At 44.3% G+C, this 20,009-nt stretch overlaps 1 protein-coding gene and 1 long non-coding RNA gene across 7 annotated transcripts in view; both read left to right on the top strand.

Annotated features, from left to right (window-relative positions):
• Positions 1-20,009, top strand: part of diaph2 (diaphanous-related formin 2) — a 334,433-nt gene that overhangs the window by 121,692 nt on the left and 192,732 nt on the right. For all 6 annotated transcript variants that reach the window (XM_049746603.2, XM_049746754.2, XM_049746826.2 and 3 more), the window contains 5 exons: positions 300-418; positions 1,821-1,885; positions 2,952-3,056; positions 9,725-10,087; positions 15,409-15,523. In XM_049746603.2, coding sequence (XP_049602560.1) covers positions 300-418; positions 1,821-1,885; positions 2,952-3,056; positions 9,725-10,087; positions 15,409-15,523 — 767 coding nt within the window. The remainder of the gene's footprint in view (positions 1-299; positions 419-1,820; positions 1,886-2,951; positions 3,057-9,724; positions 10,088-15,408; positions 15,524-20,009) is intronic.
• LOC125990401 (uncharacterized) overlaps positions 15,532-20,009 on the top strand; it is a 30,965-nt gene continuing 26,487 nt past the window's right edge. The window contains exon 1 of the long non-coding RNA XR_007488915.2: positions 15,532-17,617. This is a non-coding gene — a long non-coding RNA (uncharacterized lncRNA). The remainder of the gene's footprint in view (positions 17,618-20,009) is intronic.

Here is a 20,009-nt window from a genome sequence, read left to right on the forward strand (position 1 = left end):
AATTGGCCAAGATGATTGCAAATTACACGTGAGGGCTGGCTGTCACCTTGAAATGGACACACGAGCACTCGCTCGGTCGCGGTGTGACCATTATCTGCTCATTTCACGACGGGAGTGAAACAAGTGATCAAATTTAACAAGGCACTCGGCTATTTTCTCCATTTTTGCCCCCCCCCCAATTTGGCATTTTGTGACCTCTATTTCAGATGAGGGACTAATTTACACTTAATTAGTCGTGTCGAGTTTGTGTCTATCATATCCTCTATAATTGTTCTGCTTTATGATTTGTGACCTGCCAGGCCTCAGTACTACAAGGTGATTGAAGAATGCATCTCGCAGGTGGTCTTGCATCGAAGTGGTACGGACCCCGACTTTGGCTACAGTCGCCGATTAGATGTGGACTTCACCCATTTGATTGGTAAATTTTCCTTCTTAGTAGGGACACTTTTACAATTTCCAATAGTATACAATCTACACAAAGAACCAATGATGCCCATTTCTATGTGCGGTCTATTCAAATTCCAAAAGGAAAAAACTCGATCCATGCTCACAATTCTAAACCTACAATTTTATAGCTCGTTACAATTGCTTGTCCTAATCAAATTGTAGTATAATCATAAACTAGAATAGCATTGTTTTGGACGAAGCAGATAACAATTGTGTTGAGAAAAACAACTATGTCCCTCCTAGATTATCATTTTATCTTTAAAAAAAAGTCTGAGATTATTTTGCAAATGTCAAAAAAAGGGAAACCGTTCTTTATTTTTTCAATACAATCGTTATCGTCAATTTAGATTGCAACGTGTCAAAATAGATTTCTTTATATTAGGGCAGAGAATCACTGATCTATTTTAAATTATTTTATTATACAGAACGAATAAAGTTTTGTTCGTACTGTTCCATAAAAGTTCTGAGTCTGTCAAAAAGAAGAATCATCAAAAGTTTTAACTCCAAGTAAACATCCTTGCTCACGTTGCAGAATTATGACCGACTGCAAGAAAGTTTGCAATGACCCACACAAAAGACACATGGACCGTGAGGGGTCTTCTTTTTTCTGCTTTTTTTTTTTTTTCAGGATTTTGTTCACATCGGGGGTCTGCTTCTTCCCTAATAACAGCTATTTCTCAGTAAGATATGCAATTTAACAAGGAATAAAAATAATAAGAAAGACAAATAAAAAGAAAATACATAAATACATGATAATTAATGTCCAGTATTTTGATCTTTTGCTAAAGGAAGGCATGCACGCTTGGAGACATGCACCCCCCCCCCCCCCCCCCCAAAAAAAAAAAAAAAAAAACCACGCACGCGCACACACGTAGTCACGTACATTGAGGTGATAATTAATGTTCACGTGCACCCCCCCCCTCCCCCCTCCGAAGTGTCACTCGCATGTGCTGAAGAGATGACAAGCTCTGTTATGGTTACCTAGTCACTTACCCAGCTAACGAAATGCCCCAAAATATTTAATCTATAGTATTCTGCAAATGTTGGAATTTTGACTTTTGAGCTGTCATCTCTTTGTCCGTCTGCCACTACATCACAATAAAACCAATAATTTAACTTTCTGGAATTCACATTATGAGGAAAAACATGTAGTAGATGTCTGGTTGGATACATTATAATTCAAAATGGGGCTCATACGCACTACGCAAACCAAGTTCAGGTATGAATTAAGGAGTTTTTGCTTAATCCTCAGAAACAAATAAATGTTAGTTAGAAAAATAAACTTCTTTGGTAGAGGCGAGGGCAGGTAACAATGCATAGAAAGGTGCGTGTAATATATTGATGTGTGTGTGTGTTTATTTGCTTTCTTGCAGATCAGTGTGTAGACAAATCCAAAGTTGAAGAGAGCGAGCAGAAAGCTGCCGAGTACTCCAAAAAGGTGAGGCATTAATCACTTCAACAGGCCCCTTGCTTGGCCGAGTCCTATCAGGAAAGTCTTTTCTTCCGCATTGCTCCCAGACAAGCTATCGATTTTCCATGCTTTAATCAATACCTGGCTGCGACGCTACATGATCCGTATCAGCGGTACAAGAATCAATGGCGAGGTTCTGATTTGTGCACAGTACCGAGCTGCACTTAAGTTTTGTGCAGGTGTTTTGATGCGTCTTTGCTCTGAGACCTTCTTAATACGCATTTCATTGCTGAAGCAGTAGAAATAGACTGCAATATGTTTCGTTTTGCTGGTTCACTTCCAAGTTGTTTTAATTTCAACACCAAAAATTCTGTTGAGATCAATGATTTAAAAAAAAAATGTACTCAACTCAACTTTATTTATAGTGCACTTTCAAAATAACCATTAGCTCCATACAAAGTGTTGCATTTAAAATACAAATCAGACATATAAAAAACAAAGACAGGTAAATCAAATTAACATCATGAATCCTTTGATTGAGTAAATATTTTCCCGGTGGATATTTTTCTTTTTCTCTTGCAAAACGCCTATGAAAATCGACAGATGCACAATTTACCTTTTGATGCTAATTGCTCTTATTTTTTTTTCGTCTTATGCTTCTTGCACTATAATATGAATTGATGCTAAGTGAGGTCAAAAGTTAATGCATACAATTAGAATGTATTTTTAAAGCGTGCCATTGTGATTCGAAGAAGCTTCCGGCTATGTTTCTATATCTTTTTTTCTTAGGCTTAGCGTCTTAGTAGCCCAGTGCGTGCACCCTGCTGGGTCTGTGAAGTCATTGCGCTGACATGTCTTGGTTTTGTGCAAAGGTTAAATCCATCAACATGTATGAAAACCAGCCCTGAAACAAAGATAAAGGACAACAGGACTCCCGGGTGATGAAGACTGCGAATAGAACGCCTTGTTTTTTTGGCGTCTGTTGATGTGCCCCGAGGCCGCTCTCTGGAGACGCCCCGCCGCTCTCCAGCCTCCGCCACCTTGTTTTCATCAGTGTGCACACGTTGACATATTTGTGTCCTCTTTCTTGCAGTTTGACGAGGAGTTCAGCGCACGGCAGGAGGCCCAGGCTGAGTCTCAAAAGAAAGAGGAGAAAATCAAAGAGTTGGAAGGGAAAATCCAGGCCCTGGAGTCTCAGGTAAATCCACCCAAAAACAACCTGCGGTTATTTTTGGACTCGACATCTCAATCTTTGGAGAGCTTTTTGCACCTCTCACAGATGTTCTCTAAGTATGGTATGCCAACATTTGATTTAATAAAGGGTCAATCTCCTTAAGTTGGAGGTCTTAATGTGGCTGAGGCTCGGCATCTAAGCTTTTCCAATGTAATTTTATTATCTTGGAAGTGGATTGCATTTCTTTTTTACCGCCTCTGAAAACAGTTCTTCCTGAGCAAAACCTCCAATTCTCAGCACAGAAAACTACTTTCCCATTTTAACCCAATTGCAAACATTTTAGCAGCGCCTTGAGAGGAAAGAGCAGTAATGGTTTATAATGTAAGCCAATTTTGATGGAGCAAGCGAGATGAAATCATGGCTGCACACCAATAGCAATGTCAGATCCAAACTTGCGCATCACTTTCTCACTTCCTGATTACTGCCTGCTCCTTTTAATGATATCACCGCAGTTTAAAGTGTCTCTTCTCTTCCCCTTTTTGTTTCAAATGTCATCTTGTACAACAAAGGCATATCTCTCCTTTAGAAGCAAAAAAATGCTAATTTACTACTCAAAGTTGGTAAATGTATCTATTATTTGAATGTTTACAGTCTAGCTAAAGTTTTGCCAGTAATTTGTGTGAGACTTAATGGAGAATAGGAATCAAGCCCTAGAACACATATCAAAATAACTAACAGCACACCTGAACAGCCCATATTAATATCTTAAAACAGGGCTGGCCAAGTCCAATCGCCTTTCCAGCCTGTTTTAGGTGTATCCCTACATCAACACACCCGATTGCTATCTGTATATAATCTCCATAAACACAGACAATGAAATCAAATTTGCGAAAAGTCTTCCCCAAGGCCCATAAATACCCATGTTCGTGTAATTTAATTGTGCAATGGCAGTAACAGCCAACCAAGTGCAGTTTTTGATCTTGTGTGAGTTAGCCTCGTGTACCTCTCCAATCCTATCTCGAGTGGTGAACACGACAACAGCCTCTCTGATAATTGTGAGTGTATTTTGCCACCTTCATCCGCGGTCGACAGAGCGCCGCTAAAACCATTGACTTAGCGAGCGGAGACTATTTAGATGCCGCGTTTATAGCGCTTACCATCAAAGCCTCCCTGCTGTCGCAGGCATGTTTTTTTTTCGTCATTATTTTTTAAGAATGAAGTGGAAGGGAACGCTAACCTTTCATCCGAAGAGACCGTCTGTCAGATATTAAAACACATGCATGCCCAAGTTGCTTCCGCTCACCTTGTTTGCCGCAACCAGGCACAATTAATGAGCGCTGCTCTACCAGGAATGTTGGCATTGTAACAAGCAGCCTGTTTGATGTGCCTTTTTGATTATCCCCCAATTGAGTGGAGTAATGTAAACATCAACAAAAGGAGATGGGAATCACAACAAGTGGGGAATCGTCCGCCCTTCCCCAAGCCTTTTGCTTGTAGCGTATTCACTGCAATTGGGCTGGAGATATGATGAATAATGTAGCAGTGCAGTAGTACGCAGCGGAACTCTGGATCATCCCATTAATAGCTTTTAACAAGCTGACAGACTTGAAGCTGACCTCAATCGGCCCCCGGGAGTAGATGGCGGTCTGCAGTGGTCAACCAGGCTAGAATTTGCTTTTCTTTTTTTTTTTTTTTTTTAACACATTCATGATGCAAATTTAACTAAACAGAAGGATCTGGTAAAACCTCAACCATTAAAATATGTATGGCGTAATCTTTCAAACATTTCCCTTACAATGAGTATTGCATTCCAGTAACAGCCTTAACCAAACATGGTAAACCTTGCTTACTAAAAGTTGTTGATTTGTTTTTGATTGTCCAAGTGGAAATTAAAGGACATAAGGTATTGAAATCTAAGTAGTGTAAAATACTGTAATATACGTCTACGTAGTATGTCACGTTTACGTCAGTTGTTTTGCCTCGACGTGAGTGTGCGGTTTCACAGTTGTGTCTCATCCTGTTGCGTTAAAAGCCGTTGTTTTCAGACCACTGTTTTCTAAATCACACTAGACACTATTACTGACTTCAGCAAATTATCAGATTGTGGTGAGCTGCATTGCTATGGGATAATGCACACAATTCCAGCCATACCTTGCCTAATGCTTGGTTCGGTGTAAAATGCAAATTTGGTTTCACAATGTAATTTTCTTACATTTTACTGTCACTGCTCTGTGTTTATTATACAGACACAGGGTCGGTATATTTAGTCGACCCACCAAAGTTATATAGATATAGTATAACTTGGTAAGAGTAGAACGTGACACCAGAAAAATTGTAGTCTTTGGTAATGACTGTATATGTCTGATGTGACAATTCTAGAGGGGTTGTGGGGGGCACCAAACAGGCATGGGAACAGGCAAACATGAAGCAGGAAGGACCAATGCGGAACTTATACTCAGAGACAGAAAAGCTAGATGATTTCCAGGAAAACAGAGAAGCATAAAGTTCAGAGACAGGAAGATTTGAAAAAAGGAGACCGATCCAAAGAGTGCTGGAGAGCCATACATGAAAGCAGAACAACAATGTAAACAGTTTTCTGGTCTTTACGACGCGATGATTAAAGATATGATTGACTCCTCCATGGACCAGGCACTCGTGTTTGTAAACAATGCATTGTCTCAGCTTCAAACAAAATGACTCACATACAGAAATGACTGTCGCACATCTAAGAACATTGAAATGGATTTCACAATGCCAAAACGAGAACTAAAAAGCAAACAGAAGAGGTGTTTTGAAGGACCGCACGTTCTGCTTTTTCATGGAAATTTTCCTTTGAAGATACTGTAGATGACATGATGTATTATGTCTGGTTTTGAGGTGTAAAGGCACGCTACACTCTGTCTCTTGCGCATCAAACAAGCTCATTGAAAGGAAACAGGGGGATGCATGATGCACCGGTCCTGTGTAAGCCGACACCGTGTCCTCTTTGACTTTGTCTGCAACTTTAACACTTGTCCGCCCCATGTACTGTATATGTTGTATGTGTATAGCATACTAGTCGTCTCGCTAACCCTCCTTCCCATGTGTGCCTCTGTTTGCTCCCCAATGTTTGTGATTTGGCTACAATGTGTGTGTATGTTCGTGTGTGTGTGTGGGTATATTTGGCATCTGCAGTTAACTATTGAAAGTGACAAGCTCAAAGAAACTCAGAGACTCATCAGGGACTCTGAAGCCAAGGTGGGTGTCCTTGTTGCATGTATGGCCCTTTAAACACCTGACAATTCATCCAACCATTCATCTTCAAATCACACATTGGAGGAAAACCTTGTTTAGTGCCATGATCATTAGGTAGAGCGAGAGTGACAGAGGGTATGTGAGAGAGAGAGAGAGAGAGAGAGAGAGAGAGAAAGAGAGAGAGAGAGAGAGAGAGAGAGAGCGAGAGAGAGAGAGAGAGAGAGAGAGAGAGAGAGAGAGAGAGAGAGAGAGAGAGAGAGAGAGAGAGAGAGAGAGAAAAGCTGGAAGCGCTAACAGCCTGTAATGTTTTTCACCCACTTTAAATTTCCTGCTTGCTGTGTGCAATTTTCATGAGTAATAATGTTGCAATTGAATTGAATTTCAGAAATGAGATTGGGACATAGTATTTAATCAGATAGCATTCAGAGTTAATTACATGCCACGCTGACCCCCTCATTGAGTCTTCAGTATGAATCCAGATCATTTTTATATAAGCCCGTCATCAATACGGAAACCAAGCACACTCTTAATTTAGCAGTTAATTTCCTTCCATTTGCTTATATCAGCACTGAAAGAGGAAACGGGCCGCAGAGGCTTTGAGATTGACAGACACATAATTGTCACATCTGTATTGTCACAGTGAGGAGCTCTAATTTTAGCCCTGATAAACAATCAGTCATGATGTAATGAATCACAACGTCTTTGAAAGAGATGCCAATCACATTCTAGGTAAAATGACTTTGGAGGATGTAAGTGTGACTGGGTTGGGGAATGCACACACCTAATAGGATGAGAACCTCGTACACACCGTATATATACCGTATTTGCCGGTGTATAAGTCGACTCGGTGTATAAGTCGACCCCCTAAAATTCGATGTAAATTTACGATTTTATGATATATCCTTTGTATAAGTCGAGCTCAATTGTTGCATTATATTAAACTTCAAAATTCAATCAGAAATATGCGAAATTTATTGACGAAATGTGTTCAAATTCGCGGGTTTGTAGCGAGCGATCTATACGCCATTTTAAATATTATTTACTTCATGACCCTGTGATATTACGCACCGAGAGAGACTAACAACAATGAACACTCTTAGAAACTGGTTTATTTTTAGTTAAGAAACAACAAATTATAATTATAAAGTGATTGCCGGTACATAGAGTTCAAAATTCGTCTTCATCGTCGCTATTTCCGAAAAGCTCGTTCCATTCGTTTTCATTTAGTTTGTCGTCATAAAGGGCATCTTCTTGGTCTTCTCTATCCTGAGAGCGTTTGGCGAATATTTTCTAAGTGCCAACGGCTCTTGCGCCATAAAGAGTCCGCCCCGGCTGGTTCCCCATGTCGGCCAGAACAAGTGAAAATTCGGCCTCTTCCCCTGGAAGTCTGGCCAAGTTTGGCGAATATTTTCTAAGTGCCAACGACTCAACCGCCCCAAAGTGTCCGCCCTGGCTGGTTCCCCATGTCGGCCACCACAAGTGAAAATTCGGCCTCTTCCCCTGGAAGTCTGGCCAAGTTTGGCAAATATTTTCAAAGTGCGAACGACTCAACCGCCGTAAAGTGTCCGTCTCGGCTGGTTCCCCGTGTCGGCCACCACAAGTGAAAATTCGGCCTCTTCCCCTGGAAGTCCGGCCAAGTTTGGCGAATATTTTCTAAGTGCCAACGACTCAACCGCCGTAAAGTGTCCGCCTTGGCTGGTTCCCCGTGTCGGCCACCACAAGTGAAAATTCGGCCTCTTCCCCTGGAAGTCCGGCCAAGTTTGGCGAATATTTTCTAAGTGCCAACGACTCAACCGCCGTAAAGTGTCCGCCTCGGCTGGTTCCTCCGGTCGGCCAGAACAAGTGAAAATTCGGCCTCTTCCCCTGGAAGACTGGCCAAGTTTGGCGAATATTTTCTAAGTGCCAACGACATTCATTTAGACATGGCGATTGAATGTTTCCGTACCGGTAGTTATTGTCGTTGCTTGACGCGCGATGACTCGCACATTCGCTCAATACCCAGTACTTCCCCCTAGCAGTCATCGTCGCTGCCTGGCTTTCAATGTCCGTTATTGAGGTGAGAATATTTGAAATTGTTGTTGAGGATGCGTGTTAATGCGACGAACGCTTTATAATGATTCAGTTTCTCGCTGTTTGATGAGCCTGACGGACGCACACCCACGCACAATGAGATGCATGAGAAACGGCCTTGGTTACCATCACATTTGAAGCGATGAATACGAAGTTAAATTTTATGACTCGGTGTATAAGTCGAGGTCGATTTTTTTCGGTCGATTTTGGATCGAAAAAGGTCGACTAATACACCGGCAAATACGGTATATATTATATATACCGTAATTTCCGGACTATAAACCGCACCGGACTATAAGCCGCACCAGCTAAAATTCAGGGATATTTTAGTTTTTTTCTTACATAAGCCGCACCGGACTATAAGCCGCACGTGCACATGAGTTTTTTACAAAGAAAGACAGTACACAGAAAGCCGTAAAAATCCATAAATACGCCGCGCCGCCATTTAAGCCTCAGGGTTCAAAGTAACCTTCTAAATAAAATGCATTAAAAGTTCACATTCATTACAACTTGTTTTTGGTGAGCAAAATGTCAGAAGAATTGAATTTAAATGTTGATTGATTGGGTTTTAATACAATGCAGATGGTCCAAACAGCGCCACTGCTTTGTGTAATCTCTGAGTCACATGGCAGAGTATGAAAAAGGGTTTAGAGCCCTTTGACGCAGGTCACCTAGCGTGCATTCCTACTAAAGCTCATAATAGTCACAAGCAACATAGCCAGAATAAGCAGCAGCCATAGTAGTGTTTCAAAAATTTTTGTTGTTGTTTTTGTCTTCAAGATACCGCACAACAGTGGTCCACAGCCTTTTTACGAGTGTATAAAAGTCATCAAGTCATCACAAAAATCACGAAAAAAAATCTTATATAAGCCACACCTGACTATAAGCCGCAGGGTTCAAAATTTTGGAAAAAAGTTGCGGCTTATAGTCCGGAAATTACGGTATATATACACACACACACACACACACACACACACACACACACACACACACACACGCGCACACACACACGCACACACATACATACGCACGCACGCACTCACGCACGCACGCACGCACACGCACACACACACTGGCTGTGTTTATGTGGTTAGAGTGGCAGTGGAGACATGCTGAGGGAATGTTACCTCTTCTCAGTCTCATCCGCAGTGGCAAAGTCCATTAATTGCTTATTTTAAGGCAAAGGGGCAGAGCTACACCCCCCCCCCCCCCCCACCCCCCCACCCCCCCCCCCAAAAAAAAAAAAATACAACAAAGATGTAAGTCTCTAAATCTTTTTGGCAACACAATAAAGCCTCCGAGCTGGTAACAGTAACGCCTTTGGCCTCTTGATTCAAATGAAAATAAAAAAATCAAAAGCAAAAAACTCCATCCGAGTCTCTTTGCAGATTGCAGCTGGTCCAGCTGCGCACGGAGCACCACCTCTGCCACCGCAACCGGGAGGTGCTGCGGCACCCGCTCCTCCACCTCCTCCACCGCCTCCCCCGGGTGGCTGTCCTCCACCACCACCGCCGCCTCCTCCTCCCGGCCATGCCAGCGGTCCACCGCCGCCGCCGCCTCCTCCGGGCGGGGGGCCTCCACCTCCACCGCCGCCACCCGGGTGTGGGCCTCCACCGCCTCCACCTTTTTTTGGGGGCCCGGGCGCACCTCCTCCGCCTCCTTCACTTCCTGTCCTCAAACTACCATATGGACTTCAGCCCAAGAAGCTTTACAAGCCTGAGTCGGTGATGAAGAGAGTCAACTGGAATAAGGTATGCTGAGACAAAACTCACTGCACCTTAGATTGAGAATATTAGAAGCTGAATCACTCCTCAACTTTGTTTTACCATTTCTTCGACTACTTTCCTTTTACCACCGCTCCAAAGACAGGTACAAGCGATGACAAAGAGGAAAATTAAGAGTTGTGATCATTTAACTGGCCTACGTAGACATCTTCTGTTGTCATCTTATGTAATAAAACATTAAATACCAAAAGGGAGACTAAGGGTGTATTTAGACCTGACTGTTTGGTCCACTTTAATCGGACCAGGGTTCAATTGCAACGCTGGTCCAGACCTTTTGTGCAGGTGTGAATACATGCAAACAAATCCTGGTGCGGATTAAAGAAACGGAAAAAGTGCTCTCGGTTCGCTTCCAAATGAACTCTGGTGCGGTTTGCTTCAGGTGTGAATACAACCTGCGTAGATCCATACCAACAGCAAAAATTTGCAGAGCAGGCGGCTCGGTGGCGCACTGGGTAGCACGTCCGCCTCACAGTTAGGAGGGTGTGGGTTCGATTCCACCTCCGGCCCTCCCTGTGCGGAGTTTGCATGTTCTCCCCGAGCCCGCGTGGGTTTTCTCCGGGCACTCCGGTTTCCTCCCACATCCCAAAAACATGCTTGGTAGGCCGATTGATCACTCCAAATTGTCCCTAGGGTGTTAGTGCGAGTGCGAATGGTTGTTTGTCTCTGTGTGCCCTGCAATTGGCTGGCAACCGGTTCAGGGTGTCCCCCGCCTACTGCCCGATGACAGCTGGGATAGGCTCCAGCACGCCCGCGACCCCCGTGGGGACTAAGCGGTTCAGAAAATGGATGGATGGATGGAATGCTCTGATCCATTTGCGGGTCTGTGCTCTGTGTGCCGCCCTGGTCATTGCTGTCCAATGAGAGCACAAATCGTCACAAGCGTGGTGTGTTTACAAAATATACTCCACTTGCAAAATGTACAGTCTTAATGGGAACCACACCAAACCAATTATGTCCGCTTTTGGCCCGTACCAAACAAGCAGACTAAAGGACTTTTCAAATCTGAATACACCCTAAGTATTTGATAAATGTGAATGTACTTTATTTTTCTTTGTGCTTTACTCTGAAGCCACCTCGGCATTTTTAACTTTAGGCCGGTGTCACATTCTGTAACCCACTATTTCTTCAGATTATATTACACTTCAGGTGACCTTTTTAAAAAGTCATATATGCAAATGTATTTTTTATTCTTATACATACCCTAACAAGAGGCTAGTTCTTTTATCGTGTCAGAGCAATAGAAAATTAGCAAGTCTTATTTGTGTAAAGCTTCACATTCACACACGCACACACACACGCACACACACACGCACACACACACACACACACACACACACACACACACACACACACACACACACACACACACACACACACACACACATATATATATATATATATATATAACCTTTTCCTCACCCCCCGTGGGTGGTCTCTTTTTCCCTTCAAGCTCGGGTCCTCTACCAGAGGCCTGGGAGCTTGAGGGTTCTACGCAGTATCTTTGCTGTTCCTAGTACTGCACTTTTCTGGACTGAGATGTCAGATGTTTTTCCTGGGATCTGTTTCAGCCACTCCTCCAGTTTGGGGGTTACTGCCCCTAGTGCTCCAATGACCACAGGTACCACTGAAGTCTTAACTCTCCAGGTCTTCTCCAGCTCTTCTCTGAGCCCTTGATATTTCTCAAGTTTCTCATGTTCCTTTTTCCTAATGTTACCATCATTTGGGATGGCTATGTCAACCACAACGGCTTTCCTCTGCTCTTTGTCCACCACCACAATGTCCGGTTGGTTCGCCATTACCATTCTGTCTGTCTGGATCTGGAAGTCCCAGAGGATCTTGGCTTGGTCATTCTCTACCACCTTTGGAGGTGTTTCCCACTTGGATCTTGGGACTTCCAGTCCATACTCTGCACAGATGTTCCTGTACACTATTCCAGCTACTTGGTTATGGCGCTCCATGTATGCTTTACCTGCCAGCATCTTACACCCTGCAGTTATGTGCTGGATTGTCTCAGGACCTTCTTTGCACAATCTACACCTGGGGTCTTGTCTGGTGTGGTAGATTTGGGCCTCTATTGCTCTGGTGCTCAAGGCCTGTTCTTGTGCAGCCAGGATCAGTGCCTCTGTGCTGTCCTTCAGACCAGCTCTTTCTAGCCATTGGTAGGATTTCTGGATATCAGCTACTTCAGCTATGTTTCGGTGGTACATCCCATGTAGGGGCTTGTCCTCCCATGATGGTCCCTCCAGCACCTCATCTTCCTTTGATGCCCATTGTCTGAGACATTCACTGAGCACGTCATCCATTGGGGCCTTATCCCTGATGTACTTATGGATCTTGGATGTTTCATCTTGGATCGTGGCTCTCACGCTCGCTAGTCCTCGGCCTCCTTCTTTACGGCTAGTGTACAGTCTCAGGGTGCTGGACTTGGGATGGAACCCTCCATGCATGGTTAGGAGCTTCCGTGTCTTGATATCTGTGGTCTGTATATCTTCCTTTGGCCACCGTATGATTCCTGCAGGGTACCTGATTACTGGTAGGGCGTAGCTGTTAATGGCTAGGGACTTGTTCTTGCCATTGAGCTGACTTCTTAGGACTTGCCTTACTCGATGGAGGTATTTGGCTGTGGCTGCTTTCCTTGTTTCCTCGTCAAGGTTGCCATTTGCCTGTGGAATTCCAAGGTATTTGTAGCTGTCCTCAATGTCTGCTATTGTTCCTTCTGGGAGTGAGACCCCCTCTGTGTGGATTACCTTTCCTCTTTTAGTCACCATGCGGCCACATTTCTCAAGTCCGAATGACATTCCGATGTCAGAGCTGTAGATCCTGGTAGTGTGGATCAGGGAGTCAATGTCCCGCTCGTTCTTAGCGTACAGCTTTATGTCATCCATGTAGAGGAGGTGGCTGATGGTGGCCCCATTCCTGAGTTGGTATCCATAGCCCGTCTTGTTGATTATTTGGCTGAGGGGGTTCAGTCCTATACAGAACAGCATTGGGGACAGAGCGTCTCCTTGGTATATACCACATTTGATGGTCACGTGTGCAAGTGGCTTGCCATTGGCTTCAAGTGTGGTTTTCCACTGTTTCATCGAGTTGGCGATGAAGGTTCTCAGAGTCCCATTGATGTTGTACAGCCTCAAGCATTCAGTGATCCAAGTATGTGGCATTGAGTCATATGCTTTCTTGTAATCAATCCAGGCAGTGCTCAGGTTGGTACGTCTAGTTCTGCAGTCTTGGGTGACTGTTCTATCCACCAGGAGTTGATGTTTTGCTCCTCTGGTATTTTTACCAATCCCTTTCTGAGCAGTGCTCATGTATTGATCCATGTGCCTGCTGATCTTATTTGATAGTATGCCCGACATCAGCTTCCATGTTGTGGAGAGGCAGGTGATTGGCCGGTAGTTGGATGGGACTGTACCCTTTGATGGATCCTTCTGGATCAGGATCGTACGCCCTTGGGTTAGCCATTCAGGGTGAGTCCCATCCCTTAGCAGAAATGCTTGGCTACAAGAAGAATATATATATATATATATATATATATATATATATATATATATATATATATATATATATATATATATATATATATATATATATATGCATACACACACATACACACATCATGTTTCAGTAGTTGTAGCATTGAAAGATACCTTTGATTTGCAAGAAGAGAGGTTTAGTAATGCAAGTGAAATCCATAAGCACCCGAGGACATTCAATCTATTGTTTTGACAGGCAAAATAATCTCCTGCCTTCATAGATTGGAAGTGCACGGCTGCCGGCGGCAACTGGTGAATTAGTTGTACAAAGTTGTTTGTAGTTATTTTTCATAACAGTTCCATCCACAGTTTGTCCTGCCAGAGCACGAATCAAACGACTTTGGAAAGTAACTTCCATGTAATTACAAAACCATAGCTCCAAGTATATACCGTACTATCGTATGGCCTATTAGTAGACACAGTAGTTAAAGTGACATAGCTGCTGACATCAGAAATTGGTTTAATAGTACTCATTTTTCTCCATATAATTTCAGTATGCTTCCCAGTGTGTGGCGATGTTGTGGCACTGCCTCACCAGTCAAAAGTAATTGGGGTGAGAAAAAAAATACTGTAAGTCTGGGAAATGCAATTAAAGCTAGAATTGTATTTGGGGTTGAAGCGGATACAGATAATCCGTATATGTGACATATAAAGTCGCTACAAGCAGAATTCTGTGATAATCATCATTATAATCATTACTGCAAATCGATGTGACTAAACGATAGAATAGTTATGAGTGCAATGTTAAATGGTCATTTTAAAGCTCAAAAGTCATTTGTGATGCTTCAAAGTTTCACAGATGACAAAAACAAATTTATATTTTTTATGGTTTTCTAGTTAAAGATTTCACAGTAGGTTACTGCCTTTTAGGCATTTTTTGTTTTTCTCACAAGCTTCTATTTCCATCAATATTGTAACACCGTATTTTCAAAAATAGTTTCATAGTGATATGCACCCTTTGGGCAAACATATCAGGACCACATACACTGAAAAAACATAAACATCAGCAAGATAAAATACCTTGAAACAAGGGGACTCTACTTGTTTTTGTTCCGGTATGATATTGATTTATTTTTCTTGTTTTAGTCTTAGTTCAGGAACACATTTCAACAAAAGGGGAAATTTTATCAAGACAAATAATGCCTGTTAAGAAGGCACTGGTTTTGAGGTATCCATGCGTTTCATGAGGTGCGATATGAACCTCATATCCAATTACTATTGTATTATTTCTGCACATTTTTGGGTGATAAAAATAATTTAATTCATTTTACAAAACAAAAAGTTTCAATTATTTATTTCTTATTTTACTCAAAAGTGGACTATCAAATATTAATCTGTTATTTTTGTGATTTATTTATTTATTTTCCACACGATACTGAGGCTAGATTAGTACTGCTGGTTCAATTGACACAATTCATATCTTAGGTGGCAAAATTTGAATACAATTTATAACAGCTTTTGTTAATACTGTTGTTATTTAAGTACAATTTCGTGGTATGCACATATGCATATATATACATATATATATATTTTTTTTTCATAACAGTCTGTGTGTGTGTGTGTGTGTGTGTGTGTGTGCGTGTGTGTGTGTGTGTGTGTGTGTGTGTGTGTGTGTGTGTGTGTGTGTGTGTGTGTGTGTGTGTGTGCGCAAATGTAGAAAACACACACACACACAATATCCAGAGAGAAATTTTTTGATTGGCACTTTATGTGGTTTCCGATTGGGCTGATAATGGAATCCTTACGTTACTGCAGATAGTGCCGCAGGAAATGGCGGAGAATTGCATCTGGATCAAAGTGAAAGAGGAGAAGTTTGAGAATCCCGACCTGTTTGCTCAGCTCTCCCACTGCTTCTCGTCACAGAGCAAAGGTAAGGAAGGAGGCGTCGTCTCACTTTTCACTTCTCGCCCGCTCACACAACACCCCGCTTGCTTCCGCACTTCATCAAGCATCTTTGCCTAGAGATGCCAAGCCACTTTTATCCCTTGACACTTGTTTTCTTGAAATGTTAATTTCAACAGTCACACTTTGTCCTTGATTCTTGAGTCCCTTAATTGTTAGCTTTGTGCCAATTAAGGAGTGCAGTGCTCCTGCTGCAGAGACTTCACATAGGTTTTCTCTCAATGCAATTGCACAATGTATTTGCTCTGATTCTCATTTTGTGTAGGCGCACAAAAGCATTGTTTGACCTGAGAGGAGCTATGCTTGGTTTGCTCCCTGCCTGTTATAGCCCAGCAAAGCATTTCTACATTCTAGATGTCTTTTTTTTTTCTTTTGTTATTTATTTTAGGCAAGGGAGGGGGGGTGTCTGGGATGTCTCTAGCCCTGGCCAGTTTGTCTCACCAAGGCTTCCTAACTTTATAATGAATAACTAAAAACTGTTCAGACTAGAGTCGTCGTTTGTGTTTGGAATTGTGTATTTGGAAGCACTTCGCCCACATGGTGATGTGATGTGTGTCATCCCCTCTTGGACAATGTCTGTGTATTTCACCCCACTAATTCTGGCAGCAGTTGAAGGAGAAGTTTAAACCCTGTCAAGTGCTGGGCAGTCAAATGTGAGCTCTGTCAGGCTATGTGAACATAACTATACCCAATACTTCAGCCCTTACCATACACCCAATGTCAGTTTGGACACCACCAGCTTTCTTCCTGCCTCCAGGTTTTCAGACAAAGCTGGTCAATCTTTTTTTCTGTATATCTCTTGAATTAATAGACATTTTGCTTCAATGCCCGCAGGGCGATTTCCTGACATAATACAGATGAAAAGTGAGTAGGCTGTAGCGAGACTTATTAAAGTGGCAGGGACAAGACCACCAGTCATATTTCACTGGAGGTTTTCTGCCAGAAACCTTATTTCCTAAATTGACTTGACTGTAGACCTGTGGATATCTCTTTGCATTTGCCTCTCACACTGTTGCAGTTTGTTTGTCTTACAAACGGGGACCTCAGTTTACCGTGGAGATCAGTTCCGACAGTGGTGACAAAGGCACATTTGTTCTTTGACTGTGTTTGTAAGATGCTTTTAATAACAAAAATAGTACCCTACAACTTCATATTGTACAAACACATGCAATAACAGCATCATTTAATAGCATGTAAAGATTTAAACATTCTCTCAATCATAATAATTAAATGGGCATTGTGCATTGGGCATGAGCATTCTTGGCCACCAAGGCACAACATTACACATATACCTTAAAGAAACTGCAATAATAAGTGTTTCATTTTTTTTACAGAAGATAACAAATACATGACTATCAGTATTGTTGTATGTGTCAGGAATGAGTTGAGCCAAGGCGACCAAATGCAGCTTGAACCAGGATTTATTGCAGGGAAAAGGAGTTGGGAGGGAGGCAGGTGGGGAACCGACGACACAGATGGGAGGAAGACTCACGGCCAGCAAAACAGACAGACTGACCGACATGAAGTCCCCTTGGACAAGGTTAAAATTCTGACAGTGAGCCTTCCGACAGACCGATTGAAAACCAGATGACAAGAACAGGAACACTGGGCACGAACAGGAATGGACACAACAGTAGACACCGACAGGGAGAAACACACGGGCAGGGCTTAAATACACAGGGTAACAAGAGGAAGCAGGTGACAGACATTACGGTAACGAAAGGGGTGTGGCCGAGCGAAGTGCAGGCCGAGCGTGCTGTGGCACGGGCGTGACAGTATGATCTGCTTGCCTGTGTTGTTACTGCTTGTGTTCAGTCGATGCTAATTTCATCACCAGTAATTTGTGTTTGTGTTAGCATAAAGCTAGCTCAACGTTTGTGAAAAAGGTTATTATGCTTTTGGTTGAATAGACAACTTATATATGCTATTTTCTACATTTGCTCTTAAATTAAACTTCAACTGCAACTGGCAATGAATATCTTAATGTAGCCACTAGGCCTCTTTTTTTCCAAGAATTGTTAAACCAAATTGCTGTTTGCGGTGAAGGTCACTCTCTCAATAGGTATTGCTCTTACTCAAATTTTTGCTCACAATTTAAGACAAAAAAAAAATTACAATGCAACCAACAAGTAAACCGATCAGTTGCAACTTTTCACTGTAATAAAGTTATAAACACAGTATACATTTAAAGGAGACATATCATGCAAACCCTTCCCATGGGCTCACCACCTGTGGGAGGGGCCGAAGGGGTCGGGTGCAATGTGAGCTGGGCGGCAGCCAAAGGCAGGGACCTTGGCGGTCTGATCCCCGGCTGCAGAAGCTGGCTCTTGGGACATGGAATGTCACCTCTCTGGCTGGAAAGGAGCCCGAGCTGGTGTGCGAGGCAGAAAGATTCCGACTAGATATAGTCGGACTAGCCTCCACACACAGTTTGGGTTCCGGTACAAGCCCTCTTGAGAGGGGCTGGACTCTCTTCCACTCTGGAGTTGCCCACGGTGAGAGGCGTCGAGCAGGTGTGGGTATACTTATTGCCCCCCGGCTGGGCGCCTGCACATTGGGGTTCACCCCGGTGAACGAGAGGGTAGCCTCCCTCCGCCTTCGGGTGGGGGGACGGGTCCTGACTGTTGTTTGTGTCTATGCACCAAACAGCAGCTCAGAGTACCCACCCTTCTTGGGGTCCCTGGAAGAGGTGCTGGAGAGCGCTCCTTCTGGGGACTCCATCGTTCTACTGGGTGACTTCAATGCTCACGTGGGCAATGACAGTGAGACCTGGAAGGGCGTGATTGGGAGGAACGGCCCCCCTGATCTGAACCCGAGCGGTGTTCTATTGTTGGACTTCTGTGCTCGACACGGATTTTCAATAATGAACACCATGTTCAAACATAAGGGTGTCCATGTGTGCACTTGGCACCAGGACACCCTAGGCCGCAGTTCGATGATAGACTTTGTAGTCGTGTCATCGGATTTGCGGCCGCATGTTTTGGACACTCGCGTGAAGAGAGGGGCGGAGCTGTCAACTGATCACCACCTGGTGGTGGGTTGGCTCCGATGGTGGGGGAAGATGCCGGTCCGACCTGGCAGACCCAAACGCTCTGTGAGGGTCTGCTGGGAACGTCTGGCAGAATCTCCTGTCAGGAAGAGCTTCAACTCCCACCTCCGGCAGAGCTTTTCCCACGTCCCGGGGGAGGCGGGGGACATTGAGTCTGAGTGGACCATGTTCCGCGCCTCCATTGTTGAGGCGGCCGACCGGAGCTGTGGCCGTAAGGTCGTTGGTGCCTGTCGTGGCGGCAATCCCCGAACCCGCTGGTGGACACCGGCGGTAAGGGATGCCGTCAAGCTGAAGAAGGAGTCCTATCGGGCCGTTTTGGCCTGCGGGACTCCGGAGGCAGCTGACAGGTACCGGATGGCCAAGCGGAACGCGGCTTCGGCGGTTGCTGAGGCAAAAACCCGGGCGTGGGAGGAGTTCGGTGAGGCCATGGAGAATGACTTTCGGACGGCTTCGAGGAAATTCTGGTCCACCATCCGGCGTCTCAGGAGGGGGAAGCAGTGCAACGTCAACACTGTTTACAGTGGGGATGGCGTGCTGCTGACCTCGACTCGGGACGTCGTGAGTCGGTGGGGAGAATACTTCGAAGACCTCCTCAATTCCACCTACACGCCTTCCATTGAGGAAGCAGGGCCTGGAGACTCTGAGGCGGATTCTCCAATCTCTGGGGCCGAAGTCACTGAGGTAGTCAAAAAACTCCTCGGTGGCAAGGCCCCGGGGGTGGATGAGATCCGCCCGGAGTTCTTAAAGGCTCTGGATGTTGTGGGGCTGTCATGGCTGACACGCCTCTACAACGTTGCGTGGACATCGGGGACAGTGCCTCTGGATTGGCAGACTGGGGTGGTGGTTCCCCTCTTTAAGAAGGGGGACCGGAGGGTGTGTTCCAATTACAGGGGAATCACACTCCTCAGCCTCCCTGGTAAGGTCTATTCAGGGGTGCTGGAGAGGAGGGTCCGTCGGGAGGTCGAACCTCGGATTCAGGAGGAGCAGTGTGGCTTTCGTCCTGGCCGTGGAACAGTGGACCAGCTCTACACCCTCGGCAGGATCCTCGAGGGTGCATGGGAGTTCGCCCAACCAGTCCACATGTGTTTTGTGGACTTGGAGAAGGCGTTCGACCGTGTCCCTCGGGAGGTTCTGTGGAGGGTGCTTCGGGAGTACGGGGTGCCGAGCCAACTGATAAGGGCGGTTCGGTCCCTGTACCACCGATGCCAGAGTCTGGTCCGCATTTCCGGCAGTAAGACGGATTCGTTCCCAGTGAGGGTTGGACTCCGCCAAGGCTGCCCTTTGTCACCGATTCTGTTCATAATTTTTATGGACAGAATTTCTAGGCGCAGCCGAGGCGTTGAGGGGGTCCGGTTTGGGGACCTCAGCATCGCGTCTTTGCTTTTTGCAGATGACGTGGTGCTGT

Source organism: Syngnathus scovelli, chromosome 1, assembly GCF_024217435.2.
Source record: "Syngnathus scovelli strain Florida chromosome 1, RoL_Ssco_1.2, whole genome shotgun sequence".
NCBI classification, from domain to species: Eukaryota; Metazoa; Chordata; class Actinopteri; order Syngnathiformes; family Syngnathidae; genus Syngnathus; species Syngnathus scovelli.